At 48.7% G+C, this 15,920-nt stretch overlaps 3 protein-coding genes; all 3 read right to left on the reverse strand.

Moving 5' to 3' along the window:
- Positions 1 to 1,636, reverse strand: part of GSTUM_00000791001 (uncharacterized protein) — a 1,808-nt gene extending 172 nt beyond the window's left edge. The window contains exons 1-5 of the mRNA XM_002838110.2: positions 1,529 to 1,636; positions 1,252 to 1,467; positions 745 to 1,175; positions 308 to 681; positions 1 to 236 (exon numbers count right to left, since the gene is read on the reverse strand). The exon at positions 1 to 236 is cut by the window's left edge and continues 172 nt beyond it. Of these exons, the coding sequence (XP_002838156.1) occupies positions 141 to 236; positions 308 to 681; positions 745 to 1,175; positions 1,252 to 1,467; positions 1,529 to 1,563 (1,152 nt within the window). The 5' untranslated portion in view covers positions 1,564 to 1,636 and the 3' untranslated portion in view covers positions 1 to 140.
- A 1,198-nt stretch (positions 1,637 to 2,834) lies between these two features.
- On the reverse strand, positions 2,835 to 7,324 carry GSTUM_00000792001 (uncharacterized protein; the record flags this gene model as incomplete). XM_002838111.2 has 2 exons in its annotated part: positions 2,835 to 4,235; positions 4,300 to 7,324. 2 exons carry the CDS (start codon positions 7,322 to 7,324, stop codon positions 3,058 to 3,060), a joined length of 4,203 nt encoding a protein of 1,400 aa, XP_002838157.1. The 3' UTR covers positions 2,835 to 3,057.
- A 3,666-nt stretch (positions 7,325 to 10,990) lies between these two features.
- Positions 10,991 to 14,682, reverse strand: GSTUM_00000793001 (uncharacterized protein; the record flags this gene model as incomplete). The annotated part of the gene is made up of 7 exons (XM_002838112.1): positions 10,991 to 11,182; positions 11,234 to 11,411; positions 11,501 to 12,572; positions 12,628 to 13,100; positions 13,224 to 14,156; positions 14,242 to 14,317; positions 14,367 to 14,682. 7 exons carry the CDS (start codon positions 14,680 to 14,682, stop codon positions 10,991 to 10,993), a joined length of 3,240 nt encoding a protein of 1,079 aa, XP_002838158.1.
- Positions 14,683 to 15,920: the final 1,238 nt, after the last annotated feature.

The raw sequence follows: 15,920 nt of genomic DNA on the forward strand, positions 1-15,920 counted from the left end.
AAATAATGTACCCAAAAAAAGACAATTACAGCTTTGCGGTACTATTTATTTCCCGCTTGTATTAAGTTTGGGAGAAAAATAGAGAGAAAGAAACAGGTAGTGGTAGACAATTGCGGGAGTGAATTGGAGACTAGAGAAATTTATTCGCAAATATAGGTTGCTTCGCCAAAGAACTTCCCTTCCTCCTCGATGACCCGATCACCGATTTTGACTTTCAGGGTCATTTGCTTGGAGTACTGTTTGTAGTTGTCAGAGTCTCAGACACCACGAACAGGAGCATATGTATGGTTGGGAGGTTGAGACCAACCTGGTAGATATAAGGTTTTGTTCCAGCGGCACTGGAAGCAATCTTCTTGATGAACGCCGGAACTTCTGCCATGACATCCACGCGATCGATCCTGTCACCCAGAGGCCCCTCGATGACGGCCTCAACATCCTTTCCATGCTTGCTCGATTTCCAGACAAACTTCGCATCAGTTGGTTCTGGCCACCCAGCCTCCTCATCCAGCTGGGTTTTCAGATGCTCAACGGTACCACAAGTACTAGCAGCGATAATCTCCCCATCAGTCACAATGCCGGAAACATTCACCTTCGAACTTCCGTATGAAGGTGGGGTAGTGAACTCCATCATGACGGCGCACATAGTCGGCCCCTGGAAATTGACAAAATTCCACTTGGCAGCTAAAAAACATGGCTCAACATTAGTCCCATAAAGCACTGCTAGATACTGCCCGAAGAACATACCAGCATGATGGGGTTTCATAGCCTGCAACGCCATGACCAACATAGCGCTCCCGGAGAAATCGATCTTCACCGGCTCCCCATTCTCTGCAACAACCATGAATCCCGTCAACTTATTCCTAGGCCAAAATATGTGCCTAATGGCGCCCCAAGGCTCCACGGGGTCAGTGCCGTACAGGGACTTTCCATCCCTACCGATCTTGAAGCCGGGGCCTGAGCGTGTGCAAGTAAGGTCGATGCTAAGCTCTGAATCGACCATAGACTTGATGGAATATGAATTTCCATCCTCAGACATGGTTATTGCCATGTCGTCAGCGTAGAAAGAGTAATTTCCCTCATCAAATCCGTAGTTCGTGACGGGCTTCGAAGACCAAACAATTCTGCCGTCAGGGTGGAAAATCTTAGTGCTCAGCTGCACGGTGAAATGAAGGTTTCTAATTTACAAAAAAGAGCGAATGGTCAGTTAGTGGCTTACGAGAAGAAAAGGGAGGGGAGGTTCTAGTAGCTTACGCAACATTCGAGTAGATGACTTGTACAAGTCCGTGATGGCCCGAGTCTGCGGCGAGATAAAAAGTCTGAGTCTCAACTGAGGTTGTCTCCAAGACGTTCCATTTCATATCCTCTTTGGCGATTTCATTAGAGGGATTCAAGCTCTCTTGCTTCACTACGGAATGGAACGCCTCGGGGCCGTATATGGGTTCGGCGGTACCGGCAACGGTAGCCAAACTGAACAATAAGTTAAATCTTACTTCGCATCGGACTCAAAAAGGTAAAAGAGAAAACATACGTGCTCTGAGCAGCAGATTTAACCCAGGAGAGCATATCTGATATTTGCTATTTGTGAAGTAATGAATAGTTAAGCAAGTGTGCGGCGGGAGGAAGATGTAAAGAAAAGGCTGCGGGAACGATGGAAGGAGCAGTGACTATAGCTTCGGTAGGGGAGAAGTCGGTTTTGTTGTTCCTGCAGCTTGGCAGCGGGGCGGGTTAATCCTTTCTTTCTCCGAATTTTTTTTCTCCGAGTGTGGGTTGTGAGACGCTCCCGTCGGATATTCTTACATAAGTTAGATATAACACCAGTACGACTCGCAGGATACGGGGGAGATGTTTTGGCAAGAGACAGGGATTATTTTACTGGTAAACTGTCCCATCTTGCACGGAGAAATCTCCCTATGGTATCATAGGTACAGTACGAGTATCATACTTGAAGTGTATGATACTCGAGTATATTATCATACCTATTCTAGAGCATAGAGTAAGAACACAAACCTGTTTTCGGTCGTTAACTCGTTAACTGTGCGAGCACTGTATGATCCGGGTGCTCTGTGATACTCATCGTATTAAATCCTCACTCAAGCTTCAGCTGATAGCTGCTACTCGAGTATCATATCCCAGAGACACACTCTTCTGCCCCCCCAGGAGTAAACAAACTCCGGGGAGCCGGATACGGGATTGCTATGTCTTTAGTGGATCATCCACCCCATTTGTGCACCTCCCGCAGCGGATATTTGAGGCTCTACATCGATAATAAATGATGGTAAGCATAAAAACTCCATTAATGTCTTAACCATGCATTTCTCATGATATCTATCGCTACTTCATGAACGCCCCCTTACGAGTAAGTTGTGGAAACATACTTCTCGCACTACTGCAGTGTTACTCCTACTACTGTACAGTACTGATACTTTCTCCTTGCATTAAACCTGATGGCGCATCTAGACCCCTGGACTATTGAAGATACCTCCTTGCCTTTCTCACACACCTCTTTTCTCTATTATTATTGTTCGCTCAAGCTATTTGTCTTGCTCCAAAGACAGTATATAGTCAGGGTCTTCAGCTCTTCCCTTTGAAAGTGTTAAGCATTCAAGTTTCTCAAGCAATCGATCACTTCTTCATATCTCGTATCATCGTTCTATCCAAAATTCTCACAACATAAGTTACACAACAAGCATTCTATCATACACGAAGCCATAGCTCAAGAGGATATAAACAGTTCACGCGAGGATACCCAAATCGAACGCCTATGCTTGGAAAACATAAAAAACCACAAAAAAAAAGTCAATCCAATTCAATCCATCCTAATATGCACCGGAGAAGGGAAACCGAAGGAAAAAAGCAAGACTCTCTCGGAATGAAATAGAGAAACGTCACCAGCCGTGTTATCTGTAAGAAAAAAAAGAAGGAAGGAAAGAAAAAAAAAAAAGATAATCAATTATCTCCCAACTGCGCCCTCAACGAATTGTTCTCTCTTCTAAGTTTCCTTTGATTCTCCGTCAGCGTTATTCAATAGTGGGGTACAAAGCCCAGAGAATACGACACTTACATGTTGTCCCTCTTCAGCTTTGCTTGCTCAGCCCTCACTTCTTGCAAAATCTTCAATAGCTCAATATCTCTCCCAGCCTTGACACCGCTAGATATTTTGACCAGCTCTTCATTGAACTTCTCAAACATTACGTCATTCTCGTTCAAGCAGTCATTGAAGTTCTTGTCTAAGACCTCTAATTCTCTATCCTTCTCAGCTAACGCCGCATCAGAGGTTTTCTTGAGTGCCTCGTACTTGGCATTGAGCTCATTAATCTGGGGAAGGCGAGCTTCCACCTGTTCAAGGCGACTCGTGAGTTCCTTGGCTCCACGAGAAGAAACCCTGGTCGCGAGACTTAGCTCTTCACCGATTTTATCAATTTCGCGCTGAAGGCTCTGGTCAACCATTGTAATCGCCTGCTTCTCGTTTTGAAGGCGCTCTCTCAGTTTCTGGGTGCTTTGCATCTTTAACCTTTGAGGGCCGGGGGAGCCAGACATGCCAAGCGATTTCCTAACGGGTATCTCGCTTCTGTCTTTACTCATTTTTCGGCTCAGAGTCCCTCCCCCGATTGGTTTCGGTAGTTGGGAAGGACTTGGGCTTTCTGCCCTGTGGTTCACGATGTCTTTGAGCCCGCTAATGCCGGGCTTTGTCGGGGTTGTCATCTTCTCAAGATCAGGGCTTACTCGGGCCGGCAAAATCTGCTGGTAGTCACGATGGGTCGTCAAATCGCTCAGGGAGCTTCTTCGCTTCTTTCGGACCTGGGGTTCGGACGGCAGAGGCTTGCCATTGGAAAGATGGGTAGGCCCGGAGGTGGCAGAAAGTGGACGCATTGGCGGTGATGGTGAAGGTGGAAGGGGCGTAAAAGTGGAAAATGCTGTTGGGCGGTCTTGAGGTGTCGGCCTCTTTGGAAAGTGGTATGTTCTGGTGTCATAGTCTGTCGATTTCGACCTCGAGATATGGCCCTTCTGCAGTTCTTCTCTGCGGGAATTTTTACTCAAAGTTCTCCAGACAGAGGCACCCTTTGGTGGATCACCATGCTGTTCTCCCCTAATCGGATCACGGGTGGAGGAGGTATGAGTTAAGCCAAACCGCTTCCTTAGGGATGCGGTGGAGTAGTTCGAGCCGGCGTGAATAGATTTGTTTCTCCTAAGAACTGCATTCCCGCTGGGGAGACTGAATTCCCCGTTGTTAATTACTAGCGGCTCTACCGCCCTGTTAGTCACAAGTCCAAAGTCGTGGGTGGAGATAACAGTTACCACTGAAGAGATTATCTGCCTCCTCGACTAGTCTGTCTATAAGAGGCATGAACTCCAATGGGTCTTCATCCTCGACCAAGAGCTCGGTGAAAGCTTTAGTCAAGAGACCTTTGCCGTCGGGGTTTTCAACCTTATTCTGCATGTTCCTTAACAGCAGGACCAGCGTCTTGAAAGCTCGTTTATTCTGGGGAGCCCAATCAAGGACAAAGATTTTGAAAAAATCCTCGAAATCGCCAGGATAGAGTGTATCGCTCTTCGAGCGGAGCTCAGCGAGTCCTTTGCCGTCAATAACACTCCCCATCCCATCTTTCCATTCCCTCCTCAGGAACTTCCTAAAAGCGTCAAAGACAATATCGATACCCATCCGCTTATCATTTCTCGCTGCCCCCGGGCCAGCGAGCATCACTCGTAGGAATTCCTCTACAGCTGCATCATCTATACCCTGCATGTTCCTGAGAGGCATCAAATCCGAGTGGTCGGCGGATGAGAGTTTCTTCAATGCTTTCACAAAGGCCTCGAAGGTCTCCTCCAACCTTTTCAATGGGCTCTCGCTAGGCATGGTTATGCTCTGCAAGCTAATCTCCAGGTCCCCTTCATCTGGCTCACCGTTCCAGTCTCCCATTATTCCGAGCACTGTCGAACGCTTTTGCAGCATTGCTGAACTACGGTCCAGCATCTTGGGCGGCAGCATTTGGTTTTGAGTTCTATCCATTAATTGCCTAGATTTGCTGGGGCTTCCAGGGGTACTCGGGCTATTGCTGTTGCTACTTCCAAATACGGAGGAAAGAAGCTTAACAGGACTGGGAGGTCTGAGCCTACTAAACCTGCTTTCACCATCAAATGGAACACCCAGGGATCGTAGTAGCTTTCTGTTTGCTGACATCAAGGGTGCGGTCAGAGGAGGATGCTGAGGTAGAGAGTGGAGTCTGACGATTGAAGATAGGCGTTTCGTGAACACGGCCAGGAACTCCTCGCGAGAAACGGTATCAGTCGAGGAATACTCGTTCCAGCTGCGGAACTCTACTCTCAGCTTATTGCCCATCATAGCCTCGACGTTAACAGCTATGTCAACACCGCCCTTCCCTATATCCGCTGCCAACTCCCTTCCAGTCTTCCCCGGGCTCTCAGGGCCGCCACCGCCGTCATCAATGTATACAATCACACTCCCCTTTTTACCCTCGGTTGTATATCTATCTTCGCTCCCCCAGACACAAGCCCACAATCCTAGACCCTCCACCCTGGTTTCCCTCAAGCCTACAAGTCCTTTTCTACCACTTAATACGCGCCCCTCGAGCCTAGCCTTCACAATGTCTTCGATTAACTTGGTCGCTCGTCCCTCATAGGCATTGAGAAGCCTGAGTCTTCTGATCCCCATCCCCCCCGCCCTCACATCCCAGCTATCTTTCAAGTCTCGGGCAAGAGTCATCCAAATAACATCCCCCCCATCACTCTCGGCAAACTTCACGTCGGCCAGGTCCATCCAACCGGCAAACTGTAGGTCACAGCCTAGGCCTTCCCGCTTAGTGCCACTACCATAATTGCTTATACCTCCTCCTCCCCCGGGTTTATCTACTTCAGCCATTATCGCTCTTGCCTGCATGGACGTATGTTTCGGTCTCCGTAGAATAATCAGACGGTCCGGGAAGAGTAATATTGTGGAAGGGATAGCTTCGGATGTCTTATCATTGAATGGCGGTAATACATCCAGGAAGTCAAATGCTGTAATTAGTCGTCCGGGGAGTCGGAGTGAGGGTGGCCAAGAAACCACGATGGATTGTAGACGCTTTGTAGTTTTTGAGCGCTCATCCTTATCGGAAGATTGGAGTGAACATATTTCGGTGACTATCTCACGTGCGTCGATAAGCTTCGGTAGGGAGGGATCATCGAAAGCGAGCAAATTGACGATACTGTCAATTAAGAGGGTATATCTCGGTAATCTCTGTACAGGCTCAATTATCATTGACCTTAATTTCTGCTCACCGGCTTGTTGGACTCTCTTGGAGAAAGAAGAGTGCCTATCCTTGGTAAATTTGGCAAGCAGCTGGGGAAATTCGGAGCTGGCTTGGATATATTCCTCGTAGGATTCTTTGAAATCAGGGAACCTCCTCAAGCAGCAATCGGCGACTTCCGGGAGCCCGCCTTTTTCGACTTCCTGTAGAAAAGCCGTGTTAAGCTGGAGTATTCTATCCAACGAAGGTGGAAACAATGCTTCCAAATCCCTCCCGTTAGGGAATCCGCCATCCCCTTTCCTCTGCGAGGCGCGACTTCTGAGTGGTTTGACCAAGTTGTCCGAAAGGTCTTGCAATTTCCCAACATAGCTAGCCTCCGTTATGCGCAGTTGTTCCAGCTCACGTTCGATCCCTTCAGCAGAATCCTTTGGGGGTCTCGGCCTGGCGGATGCCGGCCTACTCTGCGCGCGCTTTAGCTTTGTAAAAGGCAGATGTGTGGGTTCGCCGAACAATGCCAGCAACCTTTCGGTCTCCTCCGGAACGGCATCAGGCTCCACGTTCGCGGGTGAGCGAAGCACAAGGTCAATGTCGAGCCATGTCAAGAAGCGCTCTGCCAAAGCGGAATTAAGGTCGCTAAGCAAACTTTCCAACTCCAATTCCTTCAGGCGCGCGGCCAGGTCCCCAGCATGCATCTCGTCGAAAGCCACGGCTTGGGCTTCCCCATTCGGTAGAACATTGTTCTTTTTGCTCTTGAGGATCGTTTCCCTTACGGCTTTGGGAAGCTCCGAGAAGTACTTTAGTACGGCGATTGCGAGGCCTCTGTAGACCTCTTGGTTCTGCTTTTGGGGCGGAAGATGGTTCACGGCCACGTATAACGGGGACGAAGGGGATAGTGTAAGCTTCGGGTATGATTGCAGGCCAGCGCAAGTAAGAATATGAGCTTCTATGCGAGATACGGAAGTGGAGGAAGATGAAGAATGAGGATTGAAGAATACGAGGACATGTCCGAGGACGGGATCGGAAGTGCAGTAGGGTGTGCAGTGGACGAGGAGCGGCGGCGGTGATGAAAGCGAGGCCATTGGAGTCTGCGGCTTATGATATGGAGATGATGAAATAGTGTGGTATGCAGTAGAGGCAAGGAGTACCAAATTCCCAAGCGTCAGTTCCAGTCCGGGAGGTTTGTTCGGGCGGAGCTGCCTCAGCAGAGGAGAAGGGCAGGGGGCTGGTGACGGCGGCGGGGTTGATTGGATAGGAGGAAAAAGCAAAAGATGGCCGCCTTTCCAATCTACCGGCGCAGGGTTGGGTTGGATTGAGTAGGAATAGAGGAGAGCTCACATGATTCCCAGGGGCATATCGAACGCTTGTTTGGCAAGGAAACGTGGGTGTTGAGCTGGAGTTGAGGCAGGCCTTGATTTGCCAGCTAACCTACCGGTACTCGAGTACAGTACTCGAGTACTCGTATATAAATTTATGGTTCCAGACGCAATCGAATGGCGCCAAAATGCCTGAGTATGCACACCCCAGAAGGGTCTAGCGTGCCAAGGAGGTTACTTAGAAATCACAAGAAATCACGCCAGCCACGATAATTTGTTGAGACATGCCAGCTGCGTGTGAAATCTGACATTCACCACCCACTTGCATGTTTATGAGCGACCCATGGGAGCTGAAGGTTGGGGTGTATAGTATGATAAGTCATCTGCGGAAACTCTACTCCAGTACAAGTAGCGTACAGTACTCGTTGAGGTCGGAAGATAAAAGCCCCGGAATGGTGCGGAAAAAAAAAGTGCACCGTGTTAACTCCAATGCGCCGCATACCGCGGTCGATTCAAAGTCAACACTGCTCCATGACAGGCATGATGGTGCAGATTGGCGATGGGAAATTCTTGGCCTATCATACCATTGTTAGTGCCAAGCCCTTTGGAGTAAAGCATAACTATCCAGGGGAGGGGGGCAGGTCGAGGGCCAGACAGTATGATAGGACAGGAATTGTCTGAGATTTTAAATATAGTTGTATCATATATAGTACAGTACCGGTACAAGTACTGCACTCGAGTACTCGGTCGGGTACAGGTGTTAGAAGTGTTGCTGCCTTAGGTTCGCAGTTGTTTCCCGGCCCGGCAGTGGAGGGACCTTTTTATGCTGAGAGTTGGTATCATAGGTCCAAAACCCATGGGAAAGGAGGTACCTGTTTGATACCGTACTCCTACTATACGAACCTGGTATCATAACTTGATAACAAAAATCACCGGTAAGTTACAGTAGAAGTGCGGGTTCAAGCCCAAAGTAACCTTGTTGACAACATTGTAGCACCACCTCTATTCCATCAATAAAACTTCAATATTCACTGTATATCCAAGAGAATTCCTCGGGTTTCCTCTTCCAGGCTTGTCCCAAATGAATATCTGATGCCTATTGACCAAAGAGAAAAAGCGACATTAAGTCGTGGTGCTTGTTGTATGGGAAACCCTAAACCCCCCAGATCCAATCCACTTGTATGCATCGACCCATAAGCCCTGCCCCGCAGAGCCCCAACGCAGCTAAGAAAAAGAAGAAAAGAAAAACATACAGTATTCTTATCACGCAATCTATACTCGAGTCTATCGGTAGAAGAAGAGCCTCGCTACTCAAGTACAGTATCATATATTTTTGAAGTGGGGCGCGGCGGAGAGTATCAACCTAACACCCGACAAAAGAGTTATCGATCGGGGCACGAGTTGGTATGGGGGTTAATCTCGGTGAACCAAACCCACCAGTATGAGTATTGTGAGGGATAGATATGACGGGCTCTACCGCTGTCCAAAGGGATTTTCAAGGAGCGAATAATAATATTGGGGACGGAATTTGTTTCATCTAGAGCCGGGAATTGCATCGCTAGTGGAAATAACTTTGTGGGACGCGCCACAAAAGGGTTGTTTACTTTATGGGGGTATATTTCTATATTATTACTTGTAGTTGCGGGGGGGGCCGGCCTAACAGGACATCCGCTTATGTTCTCCAGTATCGAGAACTTCCAGCGACAAAGGAAAAGAGGATACCGTAGGGTAGTCTACTCGTACAGTGATTGGATAAGTTGAGCAGGAACAGCCGGGACGGGTTGGATTTTCTTAGATTAGTTTGGGAGCCTTAAGATTTTTTAGCCTCCCGAGAGTGGAATCTATTGTGGCTTGTGGTTTGTGATCAGGGGAGCGAGATTTGACTGTCGTAGTCTATGGGTTTTTTTTTTTTTTTTTGTTAAATCCTAGAATCTATTTGCTTAAAGGTGCAAACCTCGACTATAAGAGCACAGCCCGGCTAAAGCATGGATCCTTGATACAAGGGCACCTCTGCAATAACCGCCCCACACCACCAATTTAGTCCTTAGACATGCTGGTCAAAAACCTCCTCCACAGGCCTAGGGGAAAATAAGCCAGCCCAAGTCCCTCTGGTATGGGACCAACTGCACGTCCGCCCCCATGAAAGCTCCTTCTGCACAAAACAAAAAAAGCACAAAACAGGACCAACAGGAGCCAACAAGAAAACCTACACCGTATTCTCTTGAGAAAGCAAACACAAAAGAAACCCAACAAAAGAAACCACCTTGATAAACCACATTCCCCAATTTTCAACTGATACAGCCTTGGCTAGCAGCTAGGAATATAGGGGAGAACTATGATGCGTTCATTTTGTATGTTGAAGGCAACCGACCTGGATGTGCAGGCCTCTAGTGGAGTGATCGCTCATGGCTGGTCGGCTGGAGGCATGACCAGAGACAGGGCAATACCAACCACGCATTGCTGAGTAACGCAGACATTGGGAAAGAAGTAAACCCAACTGAGTAAAAGAACACAGAGGGGTGGGGATGTTCATAACCTCCACAGCTTAGCTAAGGTGGCCACCATGGAGGGAGGGGGAGGACAGGAACCACAATCTGGTAGAGGGACCAAAGTCCAACAACAGAGGGGGTAAAAATCTCATTTTAGCCCTACAATGAGGTCTGGTGTTCAAGCTTATGAAGCTTCCAAAGTTTAGCACTGGAGAGGGGATCATGAGGTGGTAGTGCGTGATGTTGACAACTGCCACCACCTTCCAAAACAGGAAGGTGAAAGGCGGGGTCAGGAAAATAGCGAAAGAGAAGCTTGGTCGTAGTCTATGGGTTCCCTTATGGTACTTGTACTAGTACAGTACTCGTACAAGTACAGTATGATATTATGCCCGCTCCCGCAGCGTGCTAGGAAGTATGATAGACCTATCAAAAAAACAAAAACACATGCTATTCGTACCCACACCGTATGGTATCATACTCGTATAATATGTGATAACAATTGTGAAACAATTTCAGGGAGATTCGTCTCACTTTGATACTTCAAGTGGACTAGCTTCCTCGAGTGGTGCAGAGTGACGACGGCCTGCCTCCCCCGCGGAGGAAGGTACTGACTGCAAGGGGAACGGGTAATATATATCGGGCACTACGCTATTGAAAACCAGATTCCACGGGCCTATTATTATTAACTTACTGTAAATTCATTTTCTTCGAATTCTCGCCTGAACAATACCTAGCAGTTCAAGTCGAATTCAATTACTGGCGAAAATCTATTCACCCCATGTCCAGTTTTGGCAGACCCCAACCAAACCTGTTCGCGGGGGGTCCTAATGGCGACGCCCGAGTCCCCAAAGTATGATAACATAAACTTTTTATATACTGCCAGCACTACTATTTGTACAAAGATGCCGGTGCACTGGGGAGAAGGAAAAATAGGGAGAATTGGTCATCGAACAGTGCTGACATTGTCCACGGCCCCTTCTTCTCCATTGCTATCCTTTTCAACCTCGACAGCTGTAGTGGACGAGGCCGGTGACACACCAGCTCCATCCCTTCTTCGGTAGTGAAGCACCACGTCTCCATGGGCCTTCCAGACGTAGGAGCGTATGGTTGCTAATGTCATGGCTGGCGGTACAATCTGAACATTGAGTGAGCAGACTGGCATCGGAAACGGCTAGATGACACAAACCTGATCGTGGCAAAGAAGCTCTAACCAGTCCTCTGGCTTCGGAGGGTTCTGGCCTTCTTTGATCTCAGGGGAGAATGAAGTTGTCATAAAAGGGGGCTCCAATCTTTCCGCAACGTAAGCCGCAATCTTTTTCGCCCTTAACATGCGATTTGCGTTTAATCTAGAATTTTTGCCTTCGCTTTATGGAATGTCAGCACTTGATGTGATCGATTTCTACGATACAGGAAACAGAGATGGGTGATGGCAAATGTGACTAACCTTCCAGACTCACTGGGTAGTTGGGGGAGTTTGTCCTGCCATGGTATTAAGACAAAGCTTACTTTCACGGTATCCTTTAGCGGGATACGGTTAAGGAGAATAAGGTCTCCTAGCCAGGCTGGGGCAACTTTCTCGAGCAAGTCTGCATCCTCGCCAACACAAGAGACTGTGCCCCTATACAGATCCGCAACACCTCCGAAATCAAGCCTGTCCTCCTGGATAATGATCGTAGTATTTCCGGGAGGTTTTAAAACTGGCGTTTCGAGAGGCAAGCTGGGAGCAATGCTGCTCCTGAAGGGTTCGCCCACCCTTTCCCGAACTTGAATCTCGTAGGATCCCCGGATCTTCTTTAAGACACCTAGCAGCGTATCCTCTAAGGGGTCGGGCTTATCGGATATCGCAGATTCGTCTCCGGATGGCTTTTCGTCGACTGTTGATACAGTGGGTTTATTTGCCGTGTCAGTAGAGGCGGAGCGGCCCAATTTCCTAGTTCCAAACGATCTCCATCTTCCAAGAAGCGATGAATCCTTCTCTTCCTTTTCTTTGTCGGCTGTGGAGGGGGTTGCGGGAGCATCGTCAACTGCTTCACCTAGTGAGGGGCCGGATGAGATTGGTTTGGTTGGCGTTGCATTACTCGTACTTCCGGTTGAGAAATAGTCACCAGTAGCTAGCTTGTCAATTGACCCTCTCGTAGTAGGAGAAAGAGAAGCTCTCGGTCCACTCTCTTCTTCATTGGTGGTGGGCAGGGGCGCCGCCTCTCCAGCGTGTGCGATATTAGAAGGTGCGAGGGTTAGCGCAGGAGTTGCAAGACCGATTACCATGCCCGGAGTTTGTGGAAATAGTGAAAACCCGTTGTGCGCCTTAGGGGTGGCAACGCTCGCCCCCCCAGGAGATTGGGTGCCAATATCGGATGAGAAGGTAACTGGTGGCATCGAAATCTGTGGGGGTGCATTGGTACGCCGCATTTGCTCACGTTCCTCTCTATCGCTGTCGAGTCTTTTCCTATAATCCTCATCACGAGCGATCTCTTCGTTAATGAGGTTACTAAAGAGATAACGAAGTACCCATTTGCCAAGATTAACTGAAAATTATTAGCAATGCTGCTCCGGGAATGTGGGTACGAGGGCGGCCCTTACTTCTTTGGTCATCCCTGAATTCCACTGCATCTTCAATGTCGGCCTCATCGGCGTACATCTCAGCATCGAAACAGTAATTCTCTTCCAAGACACAGGCTAGTCGGCCTGTTCGAGTATCTATTTGGCACCAGTTCGCCACGCTCTCAACAGTGTTTACCTCGGCCGCAACGTCTTCGAGATGCCTTTTGCCAAAGGATTTGACTGGCATGCATTTTAGTAGATCCCACATCATCACCTCACCCGCCGTGTCTAAGGTTAAGACCCTCCTTCTATCATTTAGTAAAAAGTGCTTTATTAGACCATGTTGCCCCTCAATAGTTTCGTCAGGAAGATCATTAACGGGAACCAGGACCCCGGGATCAGCGTCGAGAATAGTTTCTGATATTGAAGCTTGCCGGGCATTAGGTATTGAATATACGGTGACAGCATCAGGGTCCCTAACATTGGAGGGGAACGCGGATGTTGTTGACAGTCTCAGTAGGGCGTTTACGGGGATAGTTGACTGTTTTGGTCCAGCGGTTGTTGGTGAGCTTGGAGCACCTGGCGGCGGGGGTGAATTTATGACCCTTGGCCTAGTACTGGCCGATGAAGTCAACCTAGGTCGCCTTGGGTCTGGTCCAATATCTGTATTGGTGTCCACGTCTAGCCAGCGATTTATACTAGAACTTTGAGTTGCAGTCCAGAGGTAGTCACCACAAGCAACTACCTTGTTTACGCCCTCTTGGTCTTGACAGACTGCTACACATATACCCTCCTCTATCTCATCCACATTTCGGACATCAGTCTTGGCTACCAATCCTGAGCGATCGCTGGAGTGAAAGATATCCAGGTTGGGATGGGAGGAATAGAGTGACCAAACACTATCGTTGTGCATACTCAAGGTATGGATACATCGTCCGGCGGTCAAACTCCACATCTTGATTGTAGTGTCGGAGGAGGCAGTCAATATAATGTTGCCCTGCTGGCTGACAAGAATTGATCGCACGTTGTCAGTGTGCCCAACAAACTTCGTGATCCTTTGACCTGATCGAGGATCCCAAACACGGACCACGCTCTCGGGGCCACCACTGGCTATGATACCTCCTCCAATTCCCAGCGAATATATCGAGCCCTTAGGGTTAGTGCCCTCATCGCCCACATCAATCTGTAATTTCTCACCACCCCCGTTGAGATCCCAAATCATGATCTTTCGGTCTAGCCCCCCGCTAGCCACCCAATCCGAGTGTTCGTCGGGTGTCGCAAGACATTTGACATAGTCACTGTGGACGCCTATTGTCTCGGGGGGTAATTGATCGGCCGCATGAGGTCGCCAGAGCTTTACTGTCAAGTCTGAGGAAGCAGATACAAGAGCAGCGTTGGAGTGACAGAGTGCAAGGTCGTTAACCCAGTGGGTATGGGCCTGAGCCTGTGTAAAAAAGGTGGAGGGTGGAGGCGCGGGGCGAGGGATAGCCGCTGAGTTTGCAGCGCCATCTGCGAGATCAACGCCGATTTTCCACGAGCAGACAGCCCCATCGCGACCAGCCGAATAACTTTGCTCCAACGAAAAAAATATCAGCTAAGAATGCCCTCAGAAGCTGGCATTCTTGAATTTGACCGAGGGAAAGCTGAACTTACAGAATCCCCTGTTTATCGACAGCGAGGCTATTGACGCCTAAGCGATGCCCACCAGGAGAGTTCGCGAGTGGTAGTACTGTAGCTTTGGTCAGCCGCTTTGCTGCGGGAATAGGCGGGGAACAGACTATAGCTGATCCGTTGGCGAGCTTTGCGCGCCATGGACAAATAGGGGGGGGGTGGTGCAGTGGGGTATAGTCTTGACGTTGGAGAAGCTAAGGGTGAGAGTGCTCGCTGGACGGTGTGTGCGGTAAAGCGGAACAGGCTACAGCACCGGTACCACAAGTGCGAGAAGGGAGGAATGGTGGGTGAGGGAATTGGTGGTGGTACGGGGGAGACGGAGCGAGACAAGCGCTGGAATTCGAATTCATCCAACCCCATCCCATCGGCGCACGGCATCACTTGAGGGCTTCTGTACAGTGCTGTACCGGTAATACTCTCCATTGGTATGATACTCCGATTGTGTAAATTAGCGAAGCGTCCCAACTTGAGATGGGCGAATTCTTAGAAAGTCCACTGCAAGTAAGAGCTTATATTTCCTGAGTACAGCTCTGCGGTGCGTGCGAGCGGAGTGGAGCCAGTTGGAAGAAGTGATCAAGATCTTCATAGAATGAGGAAAACTCCATGGGTAACCTGTACCAACTGCGGGTACAGCATTTTGGGGGAGAGTGAGTAGCAAGCAAGGTTCTACGTCTCTTTTAGAAAATGGTGGTACTGTACTGTACTGTCACGACTAAGTCGGTTATTCATCTGCTCTACTACCATAGCAGATTGATAGGATTTACCGGGTACGGGTACAGTACAGTGTATAAAGCGACTATTATAATTATTATGATAGCATGGGAGAAGTTAGGGAAAAGGCATTCCCCGCTGTGACGGCTGGTGGCGATATGCTAAAGCGCGAGTACTAGTACAGTAGTATGATACCATCACTTACGGCCGGCCGTTTCAATACTAACGGTGACTCCTGTGCTAATCCTGGCATCTCTGGCATAGTGCTGTGAATGACAGCGAAAGCAAACCAATCTCGTGCGGTATAGAAAGGTCTGTATAGCAGTAATGGGGAGAGTGCAATCACGAGGGAAGTATGATATGATAGAGAATACCGAATGATGGGGTATCCGATTTTGTGTGTAAATCGGGGCACGACATGAGCCCCATGTGTACTTGTACCTGAAAATGTAGGGACCCTCCTGATAGGCTTGGCCCAGGACAAGGCGTGGGTTTACGATAGTCTAACGACGAATCATGTCAACCCCTCGACCTTTGTGGTGGGTTGGGGACCCCTGTCCGCGCTCAGAAATTTCGGCATGATATGATACACCACCGTGACGCGAATCTACCCTCAAACCGTCCTTCTGATTGCTCGCAACCTCCACCGAAAAGCTCTTAGATCGAATCTTACCGCAGTCTCCATCTCCATCCCCTGGCTATTGTCCTCCGTGACCTTCTTACCTTCTCTCACTTTACATCGACGGCATCTCCAGATTTTCTCCGGCTCTGTTGTTACGCTTATACCCCTGTTTAATACTTCCTTTCCCAATCCTTCTGTTGGCAAGCTAATACCATATACTCAAGTAGTGTTCTCGGCATAGCATATGCTTCACTAACGATACCTAACTCACAGTTACAGTTAGCGAACTCCTCTGCTACTTTCTCCTGCCATCGTCAATACCGCAACT

This window comes from Tuber melanosporum (assembly GCF_000151645.1).
Source record: "Tuber melanosporum whole genome shotgun sequence assembly, scaffold_223, strain Mel28".
In the NCBI taxonomy this organism is placed as follows: Eukaryota; Fungi; Ascomycota; class Pezizomycetes; order Pezizales; family Tuberaceae; genus Tuber; species Tuber melanosporum.